Here is a 26,057-nt window from a genome sequence, read left to right on the forward strand (position 1 = left end):
TCCTTTAAAGGGGTGGGGGGTCCGTTTTAATGGGGGGGGGGGCCGAGACCACCTTCACCCCCACCCCCCACATCCCCACCCCATCCTTTAAAAGGGGGGTGTCCATTTTGGTGTGGTGGGGCACTGACAATCCGCCCCCCCAACCCTATCGTTTAAAGGAGGGGGGGTCCGAGACCACCCCCCCCCAACCCCATCTTTTAAGGGGGGGGGTCAGGGGCTCATGGGGGGCAGCACAACGTGCACAACTTTGGGGGGGGGGGGCTTTATAAGGGGGGGGTTATAAAAAGCACAGCTCTCAACTATAGATGGGATTGGGGGGGCTGTATCGATGGGGGGGGCCCTTCATGCGGGGGGGGCACAGCGTAAGGCAGCGGCTTTGAGGGGGGGGGTTGGGGCTGCTTGGCAATGGGGGGGGGGTTATTGGGTGCCCCACCCCCACCCCCCCCACACACAATGGGGTGTTAATGTGGGGGGGGGCTTAGATCAGTTGCGTTCCCTATAGCGCCGCCCCCCCCCCCCATTAACCCCCCCCTTTATCCTCACGGCTGAGCCCCCCCCCCCATCAGCGCCCCATTCATCTTGATGGAAGGGGGGGGGGGGTTTGGCACACGACCCTGGCGCGGCTTACGGCACATCGTCGACAACCCCCCCCCCCCCCACATAACCCCACCCGGGGGGGGGGAGGGGGGCGATGTGGGGAGGGGGGCGTTGCGGGGTTGGGGGAGGGGGTGGGCAAAGCGCAATATAGGGGGGGGGGGTCACAAATTGGGGCGTGGTCTTTACCTGGAGGGCAGCGGCTGCACAAAGAGCCCGCGGGGGTCGGAGAGCAGCACTGTCATGGTTTAATAATTTTGTATTATAATGGAGGCTGACGGTAGATTACCGTGGCCTGAATGAAGTTACACCTCCATTAAGTGCTGCTGTACCAGACATGCTAGAACTCCAGTATGAATTGGAGTCAAAAGAAGCTAGGTGGTATGCCACCATTGATATTGCTAATGCCTTCTTTTCCATCCCATTGGCTGCAAAATGTAGGCCACAGTTTGCTTTTACCTGGAGAGGTATTCAGTATACCTGGAACCGTTTACCCCAGGGGTGGAAGCACAGCCCAACAATTTGCCATGGATTGATCCAAGCTGTTTTGGAACAGGGTAATGCTCCTGAACACTTGCAGTATATTGATGATATTGTAGTGTGGGGCCATACAGCAGCAGAGGTTTCCAAGAAAGGGAAACAGATAATCCAAATTCTTTTGAAAGCTGGTTTTGCCATTAAGCGCAGCAAGGTGAAGGGGCCTGCCCAGGAAATCCAGTTCTTAGGTATAAAATGGCAAGATGGACGTCGTCACATCCCAGCAGATGTGATTGACAAAATCACTGCTATGTCTCCGCCCACAAATAAAACAGAGACCCAATCTTTTCTGGGAGTAGTGGGCTTTTGGAGAATGCATGTCCCAAACTACAGCCACATAGTGAGCCCTCTCTATCAGGTAACACGGAAGAAGAATAATTTCTCATGGGGTCCTGAGCAGCAGCAGGCTTTTGAGCAGATAAAACAAGAAATAGCCCGTGCCGTGGCCTTGGGGCCAGTACGGACGGGGCAGGATGTGAAGAACATCCTCTACACTGCTGCTGGAGAGAAAGGTCCCACCTGGAGTTTGTGGCAAAGAGCCTCAGGAGAGACCCGAGGCCGACCCCTAGGATTTTGGAGTCGAGCATATAAAGGGTCTGAGGAGCGCTACACTCCGACTGAGAAGGAGATCTTAGCCGTGTATGAGGGGGTTCGGGCTGCTTCTGAAGTAGTTGGGACAGAGGTTCAGCTTCTTCTAGCACCTCGCTTGCCAGTAATAAACTGGATGTTTAAAGGACAGGTTCCCTCCACCCATCATGCTACTGATGCCACTTGGAGTAAGTGGATTTCATTAATTACTCAACGAGCTCGAATGGGAAAACTCAGCCGTCCTGGAATTCTAGAAGTGATCATGGACTGGCCTGAGAGTAAAAAAATTGAAACACCACCTACAGAAGAGGTATCACGTGCTAAAGAGGCACCACCATACAATGAGCTACCAGAAAACGAAAAGAAATTTGCCCTATTCACAGACGGATCATGTCGTATTGTAGGGAAGCATCGCAGATGGAAAGCTGCTGTATGGAGCCCCACACGACAAGTTGCAGAGGCCACTGAAGGTAAAGGAGAATCAAGTCAATTTGCAGAGGTAAAGGCTGTTCAGCTGGCTTTAGATGTGGCTGAACGGGAGAGGTGGCCAATGCTTCATCTTTATACTGATTCATGGATGGTGGCAAATGCCTTATGGGGGTGGTTGCAACAGTGGGAGGATGATAATTGGCAACGAAAGGGTAAACCTGTTTGGGCTGCTGAACTGTGGAAAGACATTGCTGCCCGAATAAGGAACATTGCTGTAAAGGTGCGCCATGTAGATGCTCATGTGCCTAAAAGTAAGGCTACTGAAGAACATAAAAATAACCATCAGGTTGATCGAGCTGCCAAAATTGAGGTGGCTCAAATAGACTTGGACTGGCAGAACAAGGGTGAATTATTCCTAGCTCGGTGGGCCCATGAGACTTCAGGTCATCAAGGAAGGGATGCAACATATAAGTGGGCCAGAGACCGAGGGGTGGACTTAACTATGGACGCTATTGCTCAGGTTATTCATGATTGTGAAACATGCGCCATAATTAAACAAGCCAAGAGGATGAAACCTCTTTGGGGGGAAGGGCGATGGCAAAAGTATAAATATGGAGAGGCATGGCAGGTTGATTATATCACCTTGCCACGATCTCGCAATGGTAAGCGGTATGTACTCACCATGGTGGAGGCAACCACTGGGTGGCTCGAAACATACGCAGTACCCCATGCTACCGCCCGAAACACCATATTAGGGTTGGAAAAGCAAATCCTGTGGCGGCATGGCACTCCAGAAAGAATTGAAACAGATAATGGGACCCATTTTAAAAATTCCCTTGTAACCACTTGGGCCAAAAATCATGGCATCGAGTGGATTTACCATATTCCCTATCACGCACCAGCTTCTGGTAAGATTGAACGATTCAATGGGTTGTTGAAAACTATGTTGAAAGCAATGGGTGGCGGAACGTATAAAAATTGGGAGAACCATTTAGCAGAAGCCACCTGGTTGGTCAACACTCGAGGATCTAGTAATCGCAATGGTCCTAACCAATCCAGCTCCCTACGTACCGTGGAGGGAGATAAGGTTCCTGTAGTACACATAAAGAGCGTGTTGGGAAAGACGGTTTGGGTCCTTCCAGCGTCTGGAAAGGGCAAACCTCTCCGGGGTACTGTCTTTGCCCAGGGACCTGGGTGCACATGGTGGGTGATGGACAAAAATGGGAATGTTCAATGTGTACCACAAGGGAATTTGATGTTGGGGGAGTGCAGCCAATGATTTTCCTGTAAATATATAGGTAGAGTCTCAGAAAATATTTCAATTAGGTACAGAATAGTTCAATTAGGTATAGGACTTAAGATAGAGTGGATTAATGTTAAGGAAACACTTTTTCTCTATATACCTTAATTAGGCATTCTGTAAGCAAGTTTTCCATCTGGACTCTATATCCTGCACTGGCCATGCATGTGTAGAGCACACATGGAAAGAAGTATAAGTCAAAAGGAAATCTGCTGTGGTGGCTGGGAAAGGATGAGTGCACCTTGATGTGGGGGACGCCCTACTAGCGCTGCCTTTCCCCTCTACCGCTGACATGTTTTCCTTTTTCTGGCAGTTTTGCCATTTTCTCAAAATTAATAGATAGTAGGTTAGGTTATAGAGTTTTGTTCTCAACTTAGGGATTTGTATGGAATAAATATAAATTGTTGAGAAAAATAAGGTTGCTGATTATTCACAATTATACATATGAGTGTGTATGTATGTATAAACATAATGTAATGATGTAGAATAAGGGGTGGAATGTCATGGTTTAATAATTTTGTATTTTTTGCTATCAGTATTCCACATCATAACATCATATAAAGCATGAATAATTTTACTGAATCTGCAACTTACAGAAGAAGACTACATCTCCCAGGGAACAACACGATAGGTCACGGGACCTGGACTCTATATTAACTCTGTCGCAGAACAGACTGACGTCTTTCGAGTTCTGGCGTTCAGGGGAGTGTGTGGGAGCCTTCAGCCGTTCGCCTAGATTTACAGTAGGCCTCTCGGTTACGGGACTCATTCTCTCTCCTATTTTGCTTGATTCGTTAGCTCAATTTTCAATTATATTGTATTATATTGTGTTATCCTGTATTTCGATATAGTATTTAGTAAATAAGTGTGCCTCCTTAGATCGTTGCCGCTGTTTTCTTTTCCTAATTAACTTTTTCTTTTCGGCCTAGGGCCCCTCCGGGGCCTACGGCCCCCTGTCACGGACGCAGGTGGATTTTTAGTTCAAACCGTGACAAGCACTTTGGCTGGGGGGGGGGGTCCACGGGGTCCGGGGGTAATGCTGCCCCACCCCCTCCCCCACCCTCCACTGCCCTCCCCCCCCCGCGTTGCCCCCCCGCCCCAACGTCAGCTCCTGCGGCAGCTCCTCGTCGCTCTCCTCCTCCTCTTCCTCGTCTGGGGGGTCAATATGTGTGGGGGGGGGTCCCATCGGGCAGCGGCAGCTCCGCCGGCTCCGATTGGCTGAGCCGCAGTGTGCGGGAGCAGCTGTTGTGTGCCGGTTGGTGGAGGGGCGGCTCTTCATGGAGCTGCCCCGCAGCCAACAACAGCCTGAATGAGATCCTGGAGTCCCAGACGCTGGAGGATGAGCTGGGAAAGAGCAGAGGCTCCCCACAGAAGGGCAAATCACGTCTGATAACGTGAGTGTGGAGCACAGCCAGCCCCTTCCTCACATGTGTGGGGCTTCCATGTTCCTCTGTGCCCATTGCAATGTGCCACCCCAATCCTGCTGCCCAGCCAGGAGTGGATGGGATGAGCAGGTTGGGATGCACAGAGCAGTGCTCAGACATTGCTGGGACATTTGTGCACTGCTGTTGAGCTTCCCTTTGTGCAGCAGGGGAGAGGATGGAGGTTTACAGGTGGATGGTTGTTATTTCTATGGCATTGCACAGGTGGTAGAACCTTGTCCATTCCCAAACTTATTCCAGGGCATGCAGGAATTTGTGCAGTTGTAGTTCCTGAATTGTGCTATTTAAAACCCTCCTGTAAATGGGGATGTTTTGTAATGCTCAGGTCGTATAAAGGTGTGCAAAAAGGTGTTTGCAGGTGTGCTGTGTTTCTTGCACACTTGTGTGTATGCACATGGCTGTGACCAACGCTGTGCACGTCTTCATGCACAAATGAGCGTGCACGGAGCTGTGGACAGTGCTGGGGTTGCACACGTGGGTGTGCACGGGTGTGTCCATGCACTGCAGAGATTTGTGCATGCATGTGGGAGGGTGTGCAAGGACGAGGTGGTATGTGTGTGTGTGTGTGTGTGTGTGTGTGCAGGGATGGGGTGGCACGTGTGTGTGTGTGTGTGTGTGTGTGTGTGTGTGCAGGGATGGGGTGGTACGTGTGTGTGTGTGTGTGTGTGCAGGGATGGGGTGGTGGCCATTTGCACGAGCACAGAGGTGTGCAAAGCGGTGGGCGATTGCTCCGCTGAAGCAAGAAGCAAGCGTGACAGTGCTCCAGTTGTAAGGAAGTGCATTGCTGGAACAGGGCAGAGCTGAGCCTGCAACTGCAGCCTCCTTTGCACAGCCCAGCTCTCAGAGGGTGAGACAGTTGTGCTTCCTGAGCAGCTCAGGGACGTTGTGGACAGAAGCAGCCGAGTCCAAAGTTCCTGGTGTGAAGTGCTCCGAACATCGGGCTCTCTGGGCGAGCTCCCGGCTGACAGCACTGCTCCCCTCTGCCCTCGCCCGGGCCTGCTGGGAGCTGCAGGGCCTGCTGGGAGCTGCAGGCCCCGCAGGAACTACCACTCCCAGGATGCTGTGCGGCAGCACCGGGCGCCGCCATGACAGTGCTGTGTGCAGTGCTGTGCAGGGCTGGGCCTGTGGGCTCAGGGCACCGGGTGCTCCTTCCCTGAGCCTGCCAGGAGGTAAGGCACCGTGAGGGTGGTTTGGGGGAGACCAAAAGACGTAGAGAGGACGTAGGTGGGACATGGAGGTGAGATAGATGGGGCATGAACTGGATCTAGAGAGAGGGGTGAGAAGGCAAGGTGGATATCCGACAGGTGGGGACAGGGGCCTGTACAGGTCAAGGGCCAAGTCCAGCTCTGCAAGCACAGCAACATGTCGGGGACGCCGGGCTGCGGCTGGGGATGGAGCAGAGCAAGATGGAGAAAGGGGGGAACATTCAGGGAGCGAAGAAATCTCCAAGTGGGGCTTTCTCCATAGCTCAGCCTGCAGCGCAGCCACACGACCTAGGCAGGCCTCAGACTCGGATCCTGCTGCTGGGTGCTGCAGGGTGCAGCCTGGCTCAGTCCTCTCTGCACCTGGGGACTGATGGCTGTGTCTGGGATGGCAGTGAGCCTCCTCCACTCCAGGCTGAGCCACTCAGCTCTCCCAGAATTCCCGTCCATCCCCCTTTCTCATCCCTCCATTCCCACGCAGAACTGACTGAGGAGGGGAGGGATGGGTCCAATGGTGGTGGCAGATCTGGGACACTGCCCTTTCTGCTGCCCTTTCACATTGCCCTGAAGGTGGGCCCGGGGGCCTGGGGAGGTGGGCTTTGTAACTGAAGGAACGGCCGCAGGCAGGCAGAAATATGGCAAAGACATGTAATCATTGAACGTAGCAAACAGTCAAGAAATGACAGTATTCCCAACCATTTCCCACCCTAACAATCCGTTCTGATCCCACCCCCTAAAACTCCCACCCCCAGTCGACTTCCCTCCCTCTGCCAAAAACCTCCCAGCCCCCTGTTGTAATCCAAGAAGAATGGCAGCAGCCATGGATCAAGAGAAGGACTTGACAGAGCAGCAGCTGTGGAGCAGGATAAAGAGCAAACCGTGTTGGTGGTGGATGCGACAGGCAGTGCCAGCAGGGCGTCCCCTGCTTCAAAGTGCACCTTTCCTCTCTCACCCACCACACATTCTCTCCTGCATTCAGGGTCTGAGGGATTTCTTCCAGTTGTACTCCATATACGCGTGGCCAGTGCGTGATATAGAGCACAAGTGGAACACCTGCTTGGAAAATGAAATCAACTCTCCCATTCAGTTCTATGAGCATGCACCTTCCTCTCAAGTGATGCGTGGTCATATTTGAAAAATCCAAATTAGTTGGATATAAGAGAGGTAATAGCATCATAACCGAGCATTACTAATACATTCAATGATTATTGCCGCAGATTCCAGCGCCATTTGTAACATCAGACCCCATTGGATTCACATCCAATCTATTAACATAGTAGAAGCACACGATAACCTGGATAATGCCTAATAACACTGGTTCCTGAGACAGTAGTTGGAGAACCTGAAGACAAAAGGTCAGCGTGCTAGGACAAACAGCCAGACAGCAATATGGTTAAATATGGCTGCGTCCATCGACTGCCCGAAAAGCCATGCTTTTATAGCAGACAGATGAGGGCGTTTAAAAACCACAGACACCAATTGGAGGAAAGTTACCGCAATAACAACCCCTGGTCAAAGACCCCCCTTGAAAACCGCGAGCTACTCATTCTTTTCCTAGAGGTGTCCTTGGTTCTCATGCTGTTTCTCCCTCCACAGCTGCTGCTCTGTGAAGCCCTTCTCTTGATGCATGGCTGCTGCTCTGTAAAATTCTTCTGGTATTACAACGGCCCCCCAGATTCCCACCCCAATAATTCCTTCCTCCAAATTGCAACACTGAATTTCAGAGTGTAACATTATAAGAGTACAATTTCTCCCCCAGAATTGCCACCCCACCAAGTTCCCTCCTCATCTCCCTTTCTGCTCTTCTCGTCTGCACATCTTCCTTACTTTCACCCTGTCCTTTTTCTTCTGGTGATGGATATCTTCAGGCTGGAGGAGCTCTTGTCTTGCTGCAGCCACCCCAGCATCCCTTGCCAGCTCTGCTGTGCCCAAACTCATCCTCGCTGATCCATGCCAGCCGATCATCGATGTCTGCCATGTCCTCCGGGCTGCCTTCTTCTCAGTTCCTTCTGATCTCGATATACAAAGTAGTTCCAAGTCCCTGTAGCTTTTGTGTTTTCTTTTGCAGAAGGATTCTGTGATTCTGTGTGATTCTGTGATCTTTGAGATCCTTTTCAACCCAGGCCATTCTATGACTGTACAGTTCCATACTGGAACAAATATAAAATGCTAACTATGTAAAACATGGAGTCAAACCCGTGTGATTTGTCCACACCAGGAGGTGATTAGAAAACAATTTGTAAGCTACAAAGCTGCTTGCTGGAAAGGAAAAGAAAATAAAACTACAAGAATAAGGGAAAACATTTCTTCCTGAAAATAGGAAGAATAATGGACCTGACATCAAATTTGGGTGAAGCTGCCTGATTTTATGAAGCTATTCCTGTTATTTTCTTGGTGCTGTGTTTCCCAAATGAGTGGTTTCTGGCTCTGCTTCAGCACCAGTCTGCATGTGAACATCAACTCTATTCACCATCTGGGAAGATTAGGACTTCCCTTCTCCCACCAGCACCACTGAATTACAGTTACTCAGTGGTTAAACAAAGGAATCCTTAAAGAAGGGTTTACAGCTGTCGTGTTATCTGAAGCGCTTGGGGCATTCTGATGCTATTAAGCTCTATGTATTAACAAGTTAAAAAAGAAAAGGTAGGCATCTGCTTGTTGTGACAGTTTCTAAGTGATTTGGAAAGCTGTACCACCCAACCACTCCTTCTATTTGATGGAGGTGACAAAGCTCAGTTTAATTTCTGACTGCTGTTTAAATCCTGAAGCTCGAGCTGGTTCCTGGAGCAGAAAAAGCTCGGAAGCTGTCCCTCCTACAAGCAGGCACCTCTGAGCAAAATATGACATCTCAATTTCTGATGGTAAGGTCAGGAGATCTGATTCCAGCGTCTAGCTTTCGGCTTCATGCTGTGTTAGCGGGACCTTTGGCATCTAGCATTGACCAACAGCAACTGACAGGCTGGTAATAGTGCACCCCAAAGCAGTTATGTGTCTCTTTATGTTATGAGGGAAAATTGTATCGCATTGAGATTTCCTATTTTTACTCTTTGCAGATCTAACTAGCTGCTGGAAGAATCCTGTACGCCATGTTCACACCATTTTCAATCAGCTGGATGAGTCTGTTGTTGGCATTTTAATACCATTGACCAGGCAGGCAATATGTATGGAGTATTTGGCTCTCTGTACAGTCATGAATATTTGAGTATCTTCAACATGTGGCTCATTGCTTCCATTTCAGGCTGCCCAGAGAAGCTGTGGGTGCCTGTCCTTGGTGTTGAAGGCGAGGTTGGATGGGTGATGGGCAGCCTGAGCTGGTTAGTGGGCAGCCAGCCCATGGCAGGGTGTTTAGAACTGAATGATCTTGAAGGTTTCTTCCAACCCAAGCCCTCCCATGATCTTATGATTCTGTGATTTCATTCAGGTTTATTGAGATGAGTTCTCCTAAATGCGCTGTTCTCCATATGATTATAATTGGAGTCTAGATGGGTGACTGAAACCAGACACCAAACTTTCTGATGGCCAAAATTAAATGAAATCAATCCTTGACTGTGTCAGTAGTCTGTAACTAGAGCTTATCAGGTAATTTCCAGCCTCCTGCCTGTATTAGTGGCTGCACATAGTGAAAAAGTCTGATGGGATTTTAACCTCTAAAATGTTCCAAAGCAACCAGAGGGTGAATATATTCACTATGCAAATACCTGCAGGAATAAGCTTGTCATGTATGTCCTCAGGTACCATAGTAGTTAATGGTGGGACTCAGTAGGTCATGCTGAAAGTTGAGTCTGCTGATGTTTAAGGTCTTTTCCAGCCTACATGACCTTCTGCTAATATTTCTGTATTTCTTTCTGATCAGCTCCCAGAAAACCTCCCACCCAGCCCCCAACTGACCCCGTGGTGAAAAATAAAACAGAAACCTCAGTGACGCTGGCATGGTCCCCTCCGAAGATGCACCGCCCCATTCCAATTGATGGCTACATTGTGGAAGGCAATAAACCAACTGGCTTCACCTGGGTGAGGTGCCACGAGTCTCATGTCCCCATCCCAGAGTTCACGGTGAGCAATCTGTCTGAAGAGGCTGATGATCAGTTCCGAGTGTCTGCAGTCAATACTCATGGACAGAGCCCGTCTCTGGAATTCCCAGGGAGCGTGCACCTTGGTAAGCACAAAAACCCCAATGGAAATGGGTCAGTGTGTGCTGAGCAGCTGTGTTGGTTCCCTCAAGATGTTTCCTTTGACTTTAAGGATAGCAGTGCATTAACACACCAAAGGCTTTCCTTTATTCCTAGTTCTCCTATCTCCTGTCAACCTCCAGCTACCAATAAAGTGATATGAGTTATGTTTCTGTGACAGAGACATGAATATCCTTATCTTTTGACATCTCACATGTGCAAGAGGCAGAACTTTCTGTAACAGATCTTAAGCACAGAAGTGCTTCTTCCAGCACTCATGCAAAGGGAGAAGTAGAAATATACTTATGATTTAATCTTCCATCTCTAAATGAGATACCAGACTTGCATCTAAAGAGGATTAAGACATTCATGTTCTTCCTCAGACCCAGTCCTGGCTGTGAAATCCCCCCTAACAACTGGTGAAGCTGTACCAGGAGGGGATGCCATGTTTACTATTGACCTTACAACAATGTGTTGCGGCACTTGGTACCTCAGTAGTAAAGTCTTACAGGAAAGAGAGACCTGCATCATCAAGAGAACCCAAACTACTCACAGCCTAATCATAAAGAAGGTCGCCAAGAACGATGATGGAGCAGAAGTGAAATTTGTTGCCAAAAATGTTGATGTCAGCAGCAAGATAAGAGTGAGAGGTATTTGCTTTGATCCTTCTCCTTTCCTCTTACAGTCAAGGCATAGTTGCTGTGATCTGATGATTAGAACTGGGGCTGCAGGCATTCACTGACTGTACCAAATACCTGAAATTGCATCCCATGGACTGACGTGAGTCCTGGTAATGACCTAAACATGATAGCACTGAGTGTAGGGTAAGCCAATCTACCCAGCTGCTTGGTATCTGAACCAGATTGCTTCATGCCCGCTGATGAATGTCTGCAGTTCACAGCTCTTGGACAGTGCATTCAGTCAGCAGGTTTACCACTGCATCACCATAGAGCAGTACTTTCATCTCCTGGTTCAGACAGCCTTTCTGATTGCACTGGAATAGTTTAGAAGTAGGGGAGCAATCATTCCAATAATATCTCTATCAGTCAGCTTTGCATGACAAAATAGAACAAATAAAGATTGATTATGGGAGGACCTGTTTGTCACTGGGTGGAAACCTCTGCAGAAGCATGTTTAGAGCATTCTTAATCAGTAGGTGATACTTTTTGAGAGATCTTGCAGCAAACATTGACCACGTTAGCCTGATATCAATTGAAATAAGGAGGCCTTTGCTCCTGACAGGTGCTGCAGTGAGATTTACCAAGAAGAGGAAAGATGTAGAAAAGATCTGTGCTCGGCTGCGTGAGGAAGCCAAACTGCAGGCTGAGCTTTCAGACACAGGCGCTACTGTGGAATGGATGAAGGATGGGAAGGAGCTCAAGGCCAGTGAAAAATAGGAACTGCACATTGTGGGGAAGAAACACAACCTGAAAATTCACAGCGTCTCAATGGATGATGCTGCAAGTTATCAGTGCATCTGTGAGGGGGATAAAATGCTCTATCAGCTTTCACTGAAAGGTATGTGACAGTCTGGGCTGTCCTCTTCCTGCCCAGGGCCAGCAGACTGCATTCACCTGACTCCCCCACAGTCCAGCTGTTGTCAGGCAGCATCTGGGGTGTTTTCAGTGGCTGTTTTGACTTGAACTGGCCAATCTGCTTTGTAGAGCCATTTGATTTCTGTGTTCTGTCCTGTGATTCGTCCCTAAGATATAGAGGAAATCAAGGGAAAGATAGGAAAAAGAGCATCCCAGCCTTCCATGTTCATCCATGGAGAAACAACAAAGCCCTAGAGTAGTGTATGCACTTTGGCATTGGAGAGCTTACTTAATTGCTTCTTCTCAAAGAACAAACTCCAGAGAGACATGGAGACAGCTCCCAACAGAATTGAATAATGGGACTAAATTGATGGAGAGCAGAACTTCCTGCCAAGGCTTGTCAGCTAGTCTTAATTTTGCTTTTCTTCTCTCAGTCATGTTAGCATAATATTTCATACTGGCAGGTCTGCCCCCAGAATTAATTGAATTAGCTGATGGACTTTTCCATGTGCTTTGCACTGTAATGTGACTATCAAATGAGTAATCAATGCTGTTATTTTAAAACCTGTGTTGGCAAGCTGTAAGACAAATAACTGCTGTTGGTAGCTTGGTTACTGCAGAATCAGCTTTCGTGTATCTCATAGATAGGGAAGAGACCCTTAAGGGTCAGCTAGTTGGACTCCCCCGCAATGAACAGGGGCACCACAGCTCCATCAGGTGCTCTGAGCCCTGTCCAGCCTGACTTTGAACATCCTCAGGCTCACCAATCTTATACCCATGCCACACACTCGCAGTATTTCACCATTCAGCATCGCCAATTGTATCTTCTCTTCCTGTAAACCAGAGCTAGCTGGTAAATCATCTGCTATGCGGGTCAGCTGTGTCTCTCCCATGGGCATCACGTGGCTGCTGGGAGGCTCTGAAGAGCTGCAGCCAGAGGTGTGTCACCCGCTGGGCCTCGTGCCCAAAGGAGCCCACAGGAAAGTGTTGTTGCAGTTTGTCATGCACTGCACTGCCATGAGACTTGACGTGCCAGACATCCTCTGACACGTGAGCTCCTGCATCCAGGCAGGACATCTGAGACGTCTCCTTCAGCCTGACGTGGCTGCAGTTTCACACTGGTTTTACTAAGGAAGGAGAAGGCACGTGGATGAAACTCTTTTCCTGCTCTTCCTGGCATTAGCTCATAGTACAAGTCAAGCACTGTCAGGTCAAGCCTGGAGGAGTAATGCTTGTCACTGACATGTTCCTGTTCAGGGTGGAGCTGGAGGGTAAAATAACACAAGAAATTGTCATTGAAATTCAATATCTGTGAAATTCAGCTGGTTGCATTCACAGAACCTGGCGTTAAGATCTGTTTTCTGGTTTGTATCTTGAGCCTCTTTTCCATAACCCAGTCCTCATTTATGAACTGAAGCTCTACTGAAAGCCTTTCGCTGTGTATGCTCATGCTGCAGTACAGCGCTTGTGATCTTTAACAGCACATTCACGTTCCTCTGATCACAGGATCCTTAAGGTTGATTAAGACCCTCTAGTCCGACTGCTCACCCATCACCACCGTGATGCTCACCATCAGCTAGCTAAAAACTCAGCAGAGATGATAGATCAAGCACAACACTGGATTTGGGATGGCTAGAGAATCCTAAGATATTGAAGGATTGCTTGCAGGTGGTGTTGGCTCAGGTATTCACCCTGTATCCCACCTGCTGTTCTGTTCGGTTGAGAATCATGCATTCTGCAATTTCACTTTGTAATTCAAAGACTCTGGCTTTATCTGTTGAAAACCTGATCTAAAACAAGCCAAGAAGACTTCGTTGGAACTGGTTGATGCAGAACAAAGGCATCCCCAAAGGACAAGTTGCACTGTTTGATGAACATTATTGGATGAGAGCTAAGCTAAGATTTAAAAAGTTCTGGGGCTGTCTGTGAGCATCAAATACAGAGGAAGCCTGCATGATTCCCTGAGAATGGATACCTCCTACTTTGGTGTAGGGTTAAGGGAACACTAGCAGTAACTCCTATCAGAAAATGTCACATGGCTCAGACAAAAAAGCCATCAAGAGGGCTTAATTAGGAGCACCAAATGGTCACAAGATGGTCTTAGGTCTGGGAAGTAATCTATCTACGTGATATTGATTGATGCTATTAGTTCTTAACAGCTTGACTCTAGAGGGACTGTTCTTCTTTGGTCACCTAGTTTTAAAAGAATAGATGTCTCCTGTCTGTTACAATTTTTAACGCATTATTTGTTCACTGATGCCATAAATGTGCCTGGCATAGCAATTGGCCTTGGTATATTCAGCGACTGAAAGCAACAGTAGTTGCTCTAAGAAATGCAGTACTAAGCTAGGTCTGCCTATAGCTGACAGCCATCAGCTTGCTCCTCAGGCAGGTTCTGTCTGGATGGAATGAAGGGCATGAAATACTGATGTGCTCATCAAACGCTGCTTGTTAGCTTAGAGACAAGGTGTTGAATAGGTTTGTTCATGTCTTGCAAACACGTTACTTAGCTGCCTTCATTTTAGCTTCAGAAGAACATGTGCAGAATACAGAATTGATTAAAAGAAATAAGAACTGTCTGCATAGAACTTCCTCTTTCCTTACACAGGAGAATCAAGCACACGTTTGTATGTGAGTACCTCCAGAGGTGAAACTCAATCACCCAAATGTAATGAGCAGAGACATTACAATCAGTTCTAACTGTATCTTCATGCTGTGCTGAATAAGCCTGAGTCAGGATGTAAACCACTTTCTCTTTTTTTCTTCAGATGAAGCCATTAATCGATCCGACTTAGCAAGGTGATTAACTGAATCACCTTAACTGAAGTGTGTATGCTTAACTAATTACACTTGATATCTTTCTGATGCTAACTCTATTTGCTCACACAAATGGTAAGGTGGGCTTTAAACACTTTCTTCTATATGTGTTAGGTATTAAGAGGAGATTACCTCAGCCAGTTCTCTGAAGAATCAGGGGTTGCTGAGAGTAGAAAACCATTCTTTATGCAAAAAACCGAGCTACAAAATGCAATGTAGGCCAAGTATTTATTCACCATATTAAGGGCTATATCATTGCCATTGGGTAGAGTCAAAAAATGGTTTTCTGCTCTGAATTTTCTATGGTTTCCTGATTTTGAGGTCTTCATAATTGAGCTGCATTTGGCTGATCTTCAGTGTAGAGTGGAGCAATATCAAAAAGACACACAGATGAAGATCTGTCATTGTCTTCATTCGAAGAAATCTGAAAATTAGGAGTCCGAGCTGATAGTAAAGACTACCCAGAGGGATGGGATGACCATAGGGACTGTGCTGAGGATGCATTATAATGTGTGATAAACACTGTGAAGCAGTGTTGCTCTGGGAAATGGCCCAATACAACATAGAAGCAACTTTTAATGTCTTCCAGTCACAAGCTGTTCATATCTAATGTCTATTTTACCCAATGTTTTCCAGTTCCAGAAGCAGAGGATGCCTTTATCAACAAGCAGAAAGTGCAGAAGGAGATGAAGGCTGCACCAACAGAAAATGCCACACTGAGCTGCGAGGTGACCCAGGAGAAGACGGAGGTGAAGTGGTACAAGGAGGGGAAACTGATCAGCTCGAGCAAGAAGTTCAAGGCTGAGTCAGAGGGCAAACAGCGTCGGCTGGTGGTGAGCCAGGTGGAGAAGAAAGATGCAGGGGAGTACAGCTGCGAGGCTGCTGGCCAGAAACTCACCTTCAGGATTGATGTAACAGGTGAGAGAAATTGTTTGAACTGTATTGAACCCCCCAACAAAGAAGGAGGAGAAAGTTTGACACATTCCACCCCAGCATTCAGTGATGGAGACGGTGCTTAAGTTCTGTTTAATTCGTGTACTTTTCTGTTTGCCTTCTGAAGGTGTGAACGCAGAGGACATGGGTAGCCTCAGCTTAATACAGGCTGGAAATAACTGGGGAGTTTCCCTGGGGATCTCAAATAGATGTAATGATAGCAAAAAAGTCAATAATTACAGGGGAAATTAAAGAATAATAAAGATATCTTCAGGGCACAAGCACATCCCAGCAAATGCTTCTTCCTAAATAGTCTCAGAGACAGCATTTGGTCACAATGCTAGAAGGCGGCATTGGTGGTTTCCATTAAATTAAGAAAACCTGCAACTAAAAAGGTTTTCCCATATTTTCTTTTGTTTTCTTCTCCATAGCAGGTACAAAAGAAATGCTTAAAAATAGAAAGGCTTCAAGCTGGTGCTTTTCTTTCCAGAAATGGAGGAAGACAGGCATTCTATTTATTAGGAGAGTCTGATAAGAAAGTGGAAAAAGGCTTTTTACCAGGGTCTGTAGCAACATAACAAAGGGCAATGGTTTCAAAAGTGAAGAGGGTAGACTCAGTTTGGACATGAGAAAAGTTCTTTATGATGAGGGTGGTGATACACTGGAACAGATTGTCCAGTGAAGGTTGTGGGTGACTCATCATTGGAGTGTCCAAGGCCAGGCTGGATGGGGACCCTGGGCAGCCTCATTTAGTGAATGATGTCCCTGACCATGGCAAGAGGTTGGACTGGATGATCTTTAAAGCTTCCTTCTATACCCAAACCCTTCTATGATTCCATAGGGGAAACCATTTTATTACTGGCTCTGAAAACTCAGGAGATAGTAGAACTGTTTTCAGAAATAAGTAGGTGAGAAAAATACATTTCCTCACTATGACTTAATCACAAACAGAATTTAACCTTGACCCTCACCTGGCTTTTGCTGGCAAAGCAACTTACAGCTGTCAGCTTGTTTGGACAATGTAATGCCTGTCCCCTTGTATGAAACAGACTTTTCAATGACTGCGTATGCTGGTGTGCTGCTGGACAGTGGGGAAAGGGGTGTTTTTTTTTTGTCTTTTTGAAGATTTTGGAACATTGTACTGGTGGAAATGAAAACAAGTTTAGGGCTATCTAAGCTGTTTTGGTCTGGCAGGGAGGAAGTTCTTCACTGGCAATTGATATAGTTCAGATGTTGGCATTCAGTTCATAGCACTGTCAGGAAATGTGGGTGGGAAAGCTGTCCTCAACAGTGCAGTCCAAAGACTAATTTGGGCATTTGGGGAAGGCTGTGTAGAAAAGATTCCTGTCTTAAATGTGCCCATTTGCCTTCAATTCCAGAAGCAGCAGATGCTTTTATCAACAAGCAGAAGGTGCAGAAGGAGGTGAAGGCTGCACCAACAGAAAATGCCACGCTGAGCTGCGAGGTGGCCCAGGAGAAGATGGGGGTGAAGTGGTACAAGGAGGGGAAACTGATCAGCTCGAGCAAGAAGTTCAAGGCTGAGTCAGAGGGCAAACAGCGTCGGCTGGTGGTGAGCCAGGTGGAGAAGAAAGATGCAGGGGAGTACAGCTGCGAGGCTGCTGGCCAGAGACTCACCTTCAAGATTCATGGTAATGTCAGGTAAGACAGGTGTTGTCTGAAATTCAGCAGAGAACAGTAAAGTAAAATTTAGTTTCTATTATACAGTGATCCAGTTGCAGTAGTCTGTGCTGAGGTTTTTTCCCTAGACTTGATTGCCTGGGTTTGTAGAAAGTATTTGGTTTAATATGGCACAAAGACCTGTTTCAGTCAGTCTGTAGAATAATAATTACTGATATATGTACAATGGAAGCAATATTCAAAATATTATTCAAATCTCTCCTGTGCCTGAGATCCCAAACTGTAATTCTTGTTCACCAAAACATTTGACTGAGGTAAGTATGTGCAGTGAGGCTGGAGTGCATGTTCTACGTGCAGCCTTTCGTGGCAGGAGAAGCAGGAACTTCTCCTAGTAGTACTCCGCCTTTTTACTATGCCTTTATGTTGGAGGCTGCATCTGGATAGGTGAGTCTGCTACTCACAGTAAGAGACCTGGTAGAGCTGACTATTGCCAGAGCTCAAAGTAAAATAGATATCTGCAAATCACACACAAAGAAGAAAGGACAGCGTTGGTGAGCATATTTCCTTTGTGCCTTTGACAGTCACATTGTGGCAATGGTAGAGGCCATGAGGAGTCTGTTCAGGAAGCCAGGAGTACTGTTCTGGGTCATGAAAAGGCAGACAGTGCTTTGACTATCACACGTTTATGTGTTTTGATGTTTCACAGTGGGTCTTAAGTAAAAGGAACTCAGGTTTTGGTTGCCTGCAGGACAGATGTTGTTTTGGGTTCAATATGTTTGTGTAGTGACTTGCAACCATGGGACTGGTGTTCAAGGACCCTCTTGGTTCCTTCAGTTCCTAGGTTCTTTCTTGCCTAGATTTGACACTTTGTTTCAACAGAAGAACTGATATTCTCTAGTGAAGGCTATTATTTTGGGCACAAGTGGTAACCTAAACCTGTTCCAACCTGTACACACAAACCTGCAAGATGGTCTCATTTCAGTCCCTCAGTCAATACTTTTTCTTTTCTTCCCTCAGAGCCAAAACCTGTGTTTATAAACCAGGAGCAGGTGCAGAAAGAGGTGAGTGCTGCCCTGGCAGCAAGTGCCTCCCTCAGCTGTGAAGTAGCACATGATCCAACCGAAGTAAAATGGTGCAAGGATGGAAGACTGCTTGCCTCCTCCAGAAAGTTCCAAATGGAATCTGTGGGCAAAACACGGCGTCTGGTTGTGGAGCAGCTGGAGAAGAAAGATGCTGGAGAATACATCTGCGAGGCTGCTGGCCAGAAGATGACCTTCAAGTTGGAAACAACTGGTGAGCATTCGCTTTGGGAGCACTAAGCAGCTGTTTATGTGGCTTAGAGGAGGAGGAAGTGAGCCATGTCAAAGGGAAGGTGGTGTGGCGCAGGAATGAGGTTGCGATCAAACCCAGCAAACGTTTCCAGATTGATGAGGAAGGGGTCAGAAGAACCCTGACAATAACAGGGGTCCAGGCTGAGGATGAGGGAGAGTACTTCTGTGAGTCCAGAGATGACAAGAGCAGCATTACCATCACCCCCAAAGGTATGTCTCTGGAAATGAAGGCTGACAGTGTGGAAGGATCCTTGGCTTCCCTCATCAGCCATTACAACACTGCAAAGCTGAGTTCATCTGTGTGTTTATATTGTTCTCTGTGTTAACAACCAAGTACAAAACTTGTCTTTCTCTCTAAATAACTGTGGAACAACTGCTTCTGAAGAGCACAGCTGTTAAGTGGGCAAATCAGCCTTCAAGGCTGGAATTAAGCATCCCAAATGTAAGATGGGATTTATTTTACCCCTTCTTTGCCTCTTTTCTTCTTGCATCTTTGTAGATGCAAGGAGGATCTCCTCTACACGCAGGAGATGTGAGTGTGAGTTATGGTGATCACTTACTGCGAGTCATAAAATCTGATGCTTCCAATGAAATCATTGACTCTGTTGGCTCTTTGAAGGTGCTCATATATAATATGATAGCAGGCTTTGAGTATATAAAAGGCTCTTAGAAAGTGGAAGCAAACAATCTGTTCTCTGAGCAGAAATAAGGGACTTCAATTGCAATGACAAAGATGCAAGTTCTACAACAGAAAAGCTTTTTAATGGCTGGATGACTGGATAAGTCATTTGGAGGGGCTTTGAAGCCTTCACGGTGGGTTTCAGAAAAGGTTAGTGAAATATCTGGGGCACAAAGAGCTGAGCATGTCCTGGAGCAATGGAGAAGGGCTGGATGATTTTTGCTGGTATTTTTAGCCATTGAATTTTGTGTTCTGGTGGTATCAGTACATTCTTTTGTACAACATGGACGGGTTGGTTTGTTGCATTGGTTCAGACTTTTGTACTAGGAGCTCAGCAGTGGTTAAAGCTCACACTTCTGCAAATAAACAAGCTCCTGCAATTCGTCTCTACTCTGTTTTAGCTGTGGATTAGCTTGACAGTTCCCTTCCATAAGCTTTATGGTTCCCTTCTGTAAGTCTACTTACATAGAGTGAGTTGCTTAACTTTAAGTCTTGCTCCAGGACTTTAAGCATATTATTAGCAAAAAATATCACAAATAATTTCACCAACAATTCTCCCCACCCATCTGTAGCTTTCTTTTTTTTCACTGGAAGGTTTTACACTGGCAGATAGGGTGGGCATGTAGAAACAACCCCATTAATTCTGACGAAGCTCTGATTTCTCTGACTGGCCTTTGTTTTGTGATTCTGCATGCATGCCCTGTAGCTAAAGCCTGGATGTCATCCCCAACACCTTCAGTCTCCCATCCTTACTTAAGTTACTCCATTGTAAATCTCTCTGCTAGTCCAAGAGAGTTTTTATTTTACCCCTTCTGTGAGGCAGCAGCTGGATGGGAAGGATGAGATGAGGACTAGGTTGTTTGGGTGGCTTTTTTTTTTTTTTTTGCCTAAGAGCCAACTGGGAATCAAAGATCCCAAAAATTGAAGACAAACTGTGTCATACCGAGCAGGGTTTGTCAAATCACTGGCATGCACTGTTAGGACAACTTCATCATCAACATATTCCGGGCTGACTGTTGTCACAAAATTCTGCTTCTGTGTCCCAAAATGTGCACTTATCACTTCTATTGGCAGTTGCTCATCTTTTCTCCAAACTGAATGGTTGTAGGAAATAAAACAGACAAGCAAACAAACCAAACAACCCGCAGATATTAACTTGCAGCTGACTGTCAGTGCTGATCGTTGGGCCATGTGCATCACTTCACATACTTCTGCGGCCAACAGACATTGGAAAATACAAAGACCTTCAGAGACTACTTGAATTTCTAGATGCACTGAATTACCCTCTAGAGTGTATTTCTGAATATATAAGGAACCACGGGTGACTATGATCCTGATTTATATCTAGGTTCAGGCTTACTGTTTCAGTTAGGTTAAATGAATAATAGTTCCAGAGAAGATAGGGAAATACAGCACTTCATTGATACCACATGTCGGAAGAATGCAGCTCAGTGCTGGGCAGTTTGCTGCTTCATTCCCTCTTACAAGTTGGACCCAAGGCTGGAAAAGACCACTGAGATAGCTGAGCCCAACCCAGCCCACCCTCACTGGACTTACTAACCACGTCCCCAGTGCCACATACCCGTGGCTCTTGAGCACCTCCAGTGACTGTGGTATATCAGCGTGGTTGCTTCAGTTGTGTGAGTTTTCACCACTGGATGTTGTTCTAGCGAGGCAAAAAACCCAAACTGATGGAAAAGCGTCTATACAGGAAGCAACTGGCTGTCCTGATGGCTGCCAACAGTTTTGCACAAGGTGTGTCATGCAAGCTTGCATGAGTCTGGTTTAAAAACTTGCAGTTCTGATGGAAGGAGAGGATGTTGGTACAGGATAACTGCAGGATTTGTGCTCTCCCGACATCCAGTTGCAATCCCAGCTTATTGTTGCTATAGAAAACAGCTTCTCTGTAGACAAACTGAGTTAGTACCATTAAGTGGCTGAATCCCTAAGTGATCCAAGGTGAAGCATGATCCAAACTGGAATTTAGCTAATTGTAGTAGGGAATCCAAGCCTTAATGAGCTGAGTTATTTAAAGTATGAGTCTTCCATCTAAAACAGCATTGAACTGTTACCCTGGTTGATGATAGAAGTGAGAGTTGAACAGCAGAAGTCTGAAGTTATGCTCCATATTTCTCATCACTCAAGAGAATATTTGAATATGTGAATTCCTTTGGCTATGTTAGAGCTCATAATGAGGTCAGCTGATGTTCTTTAAATGCTCGGAGTCTAGCAATGTGGGGAAGTGGACTGCTATTTGCTGTTGAACTTTAGGCTAAGAAGCCTGATTTTAGAGGACAGTGGACTTCCCCTTTCCCTTTCCCTCTCCTCCCCTTCTCCCTGGACTGATCCTGCATGGTTTGAGAATGATTTCAGAGCAAGGTAAATGAGGAATAGCCATGTGAAAACCTGTTGTTTTACTGCACTGTAAAAGACACTTAGTCAAAAGACAAGTGTGTGTTCCAAGCTTGAGATTGCAGGAGATCCTAGAAACAACCCAGCTGCTCAAACCTGTAGTCTGGCTGAATATTTTATTGTCAGTTTTGGTCAGGAGGAGATGCTTGAGTAAGACAAATAAAAGGTCATGGGTAAGTTGGTCCTTCTTGTGATATACTTCTAGGCTTTCACCAGGGAAAAGCTTAATTAGTCCAAATAATTATAGCAGAAACATCACACCAAGAATATGTGAGTGATATTTCAAATTTCTTGACGTAAAGGTAAACTTAACCTGGTTCTGCCATTCCCCAAATGTTTGTTTCCTTATGACAAGAAGAACTTTGCAAAAGTAATTTCTTTTCAGTCTTGTGTGCAACACAAAAAGGGGTAAAATCTAGGAGGCCACCTGAAATGTTTTTTCCATCTGGAAGAATCCATTTAAGAGCACCCATGGACCTGGTTATGAACAAGATTTCTTCTTTGCAAAGGCTGTTGCTTAATTAGCAGATACTGTACCTGGGAGAGGAAGAGGGAAGTAACTTGTTTTGGAAGTCCTGATGCTATTCAAGCATTCAAGGCCAGGCTGGATGGGGCTTTGTGCAATCTGGTCTAGAGGGAAGCATCCATGCCTACAGCAGAGGGGGGTTGGATCTGGATGATCTCAAAGGTCCCTTCCAACCTACACCTTTCTCTGATTCCTTTGATGATTCTATTTCTCAGCTGCTGGTGTGAGATCTCCAACCTGTCCCCGTTGTCTTTCAGTGTGGCAGATGAAGCTGGTGAAAGGTCTGCAGCCCCTGGAATTCCCTGAGAAGGGAACTGTCACCTTTTCGGTGGAGGTGTCCCATGAGGATGTGGAAGGGACTTGGCAGAAGGATGGCGTGCGGCTGAAGCCTGCACCAAATTTCACGATGGGTGTCCAGGGGAAGAAACATTCCTTGACACTTTCTTCTGTGACCCTTGGAGATGCAGGACTCATTTCCTTTAAAGCAGAAGGCATTAATTCATCGGGGAGGCTCACTGTGACCGGTATTGGTTGGTGCAATTTGTCATTATCTGCTCCTGTCCCAGATTACTTGAACAGCAGAACCAGCTTTCCTTCCAGCTGCAAAGAATGTTATGCACTGGGCCATTGCCACCAGAATATCCCTCCAATATGAAGAGGATTGTAGTAACATGATTGTCCCTAGCACAAGTAATGATAATGGGCTCAAAACAGCAGGTTTTATTGTTGTTAATTTCAAGCTCTAGTAAGCATGGAGAGTAGGCACTGCCTTTCATTATTTTTTATGCCAGATGCTCCTAGAGACCTCATTCCCAACTAAATACACATCCTTCTTTCTACTTCTCAGAATTGCCTTTGTAAATCAGCAAACCATTGGCAGACATTAGCATCACTCAGAAGGACAAGGTCCACATTTGAGTGTGAGCTGTCCAGGCCCAAGGTGGACATCAAGTGGTTCAAGGTATGGCATGTAATGGCATTTTCCTTTCTGACTTCTCTGGAAATGAATGAGAACCTTTAATTTCACTTCCAAGGGATGCGAGTCTGAGCTTTTGCCTGATAGCTTTTGCACTGCTCTCTTTTCTCTATGGTCTTTTACTTGCCCAGATCAGCACTCTTTGTTATTATGTCCTGAGTTCATTTATCAAGTTGAAATTGAAGTTTGTTTTTGGTTTCTTGTGAACTCCTGAGGTCTTGCTGTACAAAATATTGTTGGTTGGAGTAGAGTCTTGAGCTTCAACTCTAACACAGAAATTGTCAGCCAGGATTTTGTAGCCTTGTTGTGAACTGGGTTTTAGGGTGAAATCTCAGTTTTCTTTGCACCTGACAGTGTGAGAATTTGCTCTGGCACTTTGTGTACCTCCCTGGTGCTCAGTTGTTCCTTCCCTTACCTGGGGATAACGTTATTTATTCAAGATTATGTCCAAACGAGTTTGTTAACAGTCCTCCGCAGTGCTTTAAGCTGTCATAGGTCAGCCACAATTTCTGAATTTTCTATAGCCATTCCTACATGTTGAAAACACTGCACTGTGCTTAAGCTTCAGCATATGTGCCAGTAAGCACAGTTCCATTAATTCTAGGGGAGTGGGTGAATTAAGCATAGATCTGAAGTCTGCCTTTGCTCAGTGCAGAGATGGAAGGACTCATGGAGATCTGACTTGATATTTTCCCTTCTAGGATAGGAAAGAGCTCCATCAAAGTAAAAAAGGGGGCATTACTTCCCAGGGAAATAAGAGAAGTCTCATTATTCACAAGTGGTGAACTCTCATTTTCTCTCTCAGTCTGCAACCAGGTTGGGTTGCTGTTTCAGTACTGGCTGTTTTATGCAGGAACACTGCTCCTGAGGTTAATCCAAGTTGTATCCGAGCCCTTCAGAATGAAAGGGAAATAGCAGCACAGAAATATGGTCTGATTCTGACATAAATAAGTGCAGACCTGGAGATTTAAAAGGGATTGTGTGATGTTCAAGGGATTTTGAAGCAAAGACGTCCCCTAGGTAAGATTTGTGGCTGACATTCCCCATACATTGTGGGCACACAAGCTAAGGAGAGACTAATGATGAGCATGCAGAGAAGCCAATGGTTCAGACAGGTTTGTTGTTTGGAAAATAAAGATGAGGTGATTGGTGGTAACCAATATGTCTTCATCGAGGTTAAGCCATGCCTGACAAACTTGGTGGCCTTTCATGATGGAGTAACAGCATCAGTGGATAATGGGAGAGCAACTGACATCATCTACTTGGACTTGTGCAGAGCATTTGATCCCGTCCTGCATGACATCCTGGTCACCAAACTGGAGAAAAATGGTTTTGATGGATGGACCAGTTGCAGGATAGGGAACTGTCTGGATGGTCACACTCAGAGAGCTGCAGTCAATAGCTCAGTGTCCAGGTGGAGGGTGGTGTTGGGACCAGTGTTATTTAACATTTTTGTAGGCAACATGGACAGTGGAATCAAATGCAGCCTCAGCAAGTTTGCAGATGACACCAAGCTGAGCGGTGCTGTTGATGTGCTAGAGGGAAGGGTTGCTACCCAGAGGGACCTGGACAGGCTGGAGAGGTGGGCCCTTGGCAGCCTCATGAACTTGAGTGTGGCCAAGTACAAGGCCCTGCACCTGGGTCAGGGCAATCCCAAGCACAGGCACAGGCTTAGAGGAGAATGATTTGAGAGAAGCCTTGACCCTGTTAAGAAGAGTTGGTGTGGAGGGAGGTGTCCCTGCCTATAGCAGGGGCATTGGAACTAAATGACCTTAAAGATTCATTCCATCCTATTGTTTTTCTAACCTTAATTTTGCTTGAAGAGTTTTAGAATAAATGAGATTCTGGTTTCCGTGAAAAGTGTTTGCAGGAAGCTCCATTGTAGCTAGTAAGTCTATCTTTAAGTTCAAAGGCAATAATGCATTTACCGTGTTGAAGAGAGAAATGAATCAGGAATGGATGATGGTTTAGAATAAAACATAATCCTACTTATTTTCCAAGCAAATATGTGTAAGGAAAAGATGCTGCACTCAGTTCTGGAAATACCCTGACAAATATATCTCTACTGTTTCACAGCTGGAGATATCAAGATTGTTAAAGCACTGGAAGATGTGGAAGTGAATGAATATGGGAGTGCATCTTTTGTCTGTGAGATTTCACACGATGAGGTTCAGAGCCAGTGGTACAAAGATGACGACAAGCTGAAGGCTGATGACAACATCAGAATGCGGCAAGATGGTAGGGTGTAAGAGGGAGATCTTTCTCCTGAGTGGGTTGTGGGTTGGAGATCAAGCAGAAAGGACATCTGAAATGAAGATTGTTCAGAAGGGAGTTCCCCTTTTGTTTTGGGACTGAGGTTATGGTGGAACAGGTGACATGGTGGGAAGCTTAGTGTGGGAAGTGTGATGCTATCCCACCATCCCACACTGCCAGGAGCAGGTAGGAAATGAGTGCAGTTCTTTCCAAAGTGGGGGTGACCAGGGCAGTCAGTTCAACTCTCCAAAGAGGTTTTGTCTGACAATGAGTGTGATCCTCCTGCATCAGGTACTTTGAAGGTGACAGCGGCCGCATTCGGTCAGTCCTTGTAGAAGCCATGTTTAGATTACGCTTTGGTGGGGATGTGGACGTGGGGGAATGGGTGGTTTCATTGACATGAGAGAACAGGCAGTGATGCTGTGAAACCAGATGGGTGATGCTCAGCCTGGCCATGTGCCTCAGAACTCTTTGCTCAAGGAAGCCAAGTATAGTTGTGGGTTTGCTCTCAAGAGCACAGTTTGGTAGGGATGAGTTGGCGGTTGGACAGAACAGCAGAGCTCCCATTGGGCCCAAGGCAGAGTTTTGCTGAGGGTGAAGGAAGGAGGAAGTTTCAGCCCTGGATGGACGCCGTTCTGTGCTCACAGAGGAGCTTTGTGCCCTCGATGCTGAAGCAGTACCCAGAGCTGGCGGCGG

At 46.4% G+C, this 26,057-nt stretch overlaps 1 protein-coding gene across 1 annotated transcript in view; it reads right to left on the bottom strand.

The window, feature by feature from the left end:
* LOC146755821 (obscurin-like) overlaps nt 1–8,070 on the bottom strand; it is a 27,145-nt gene extending 19,075 nt beyond the window's left edge. Inside the window, exon 1 of the mRNA XM_085525252.1 lies at nt 8,007–8,070. Coding sequence (XP_085381378.1) covers nt 8,007–8,070 — 64 coding nt within the window. The remainder of the gene's footprint in view (nt 1–8,006) is intronic.
* Between the last annotated feature and the right edge of the window lie 17,987 nt (nt 8,071–26,057).

This window comes from Coturnix japonica, chromosome 30 (assembly GCF_054131305.1).
Source record: "Coturnix japonica strain WE chromosome 30, WE-NBRP24, whole genome shotgun sequence".
NCBI classification, from domain to species: Eukaryota; Metazoa; Chordata; class Aves; order Galliformes; family Phasianidae; genus Coturnix; species Coturnix japonica.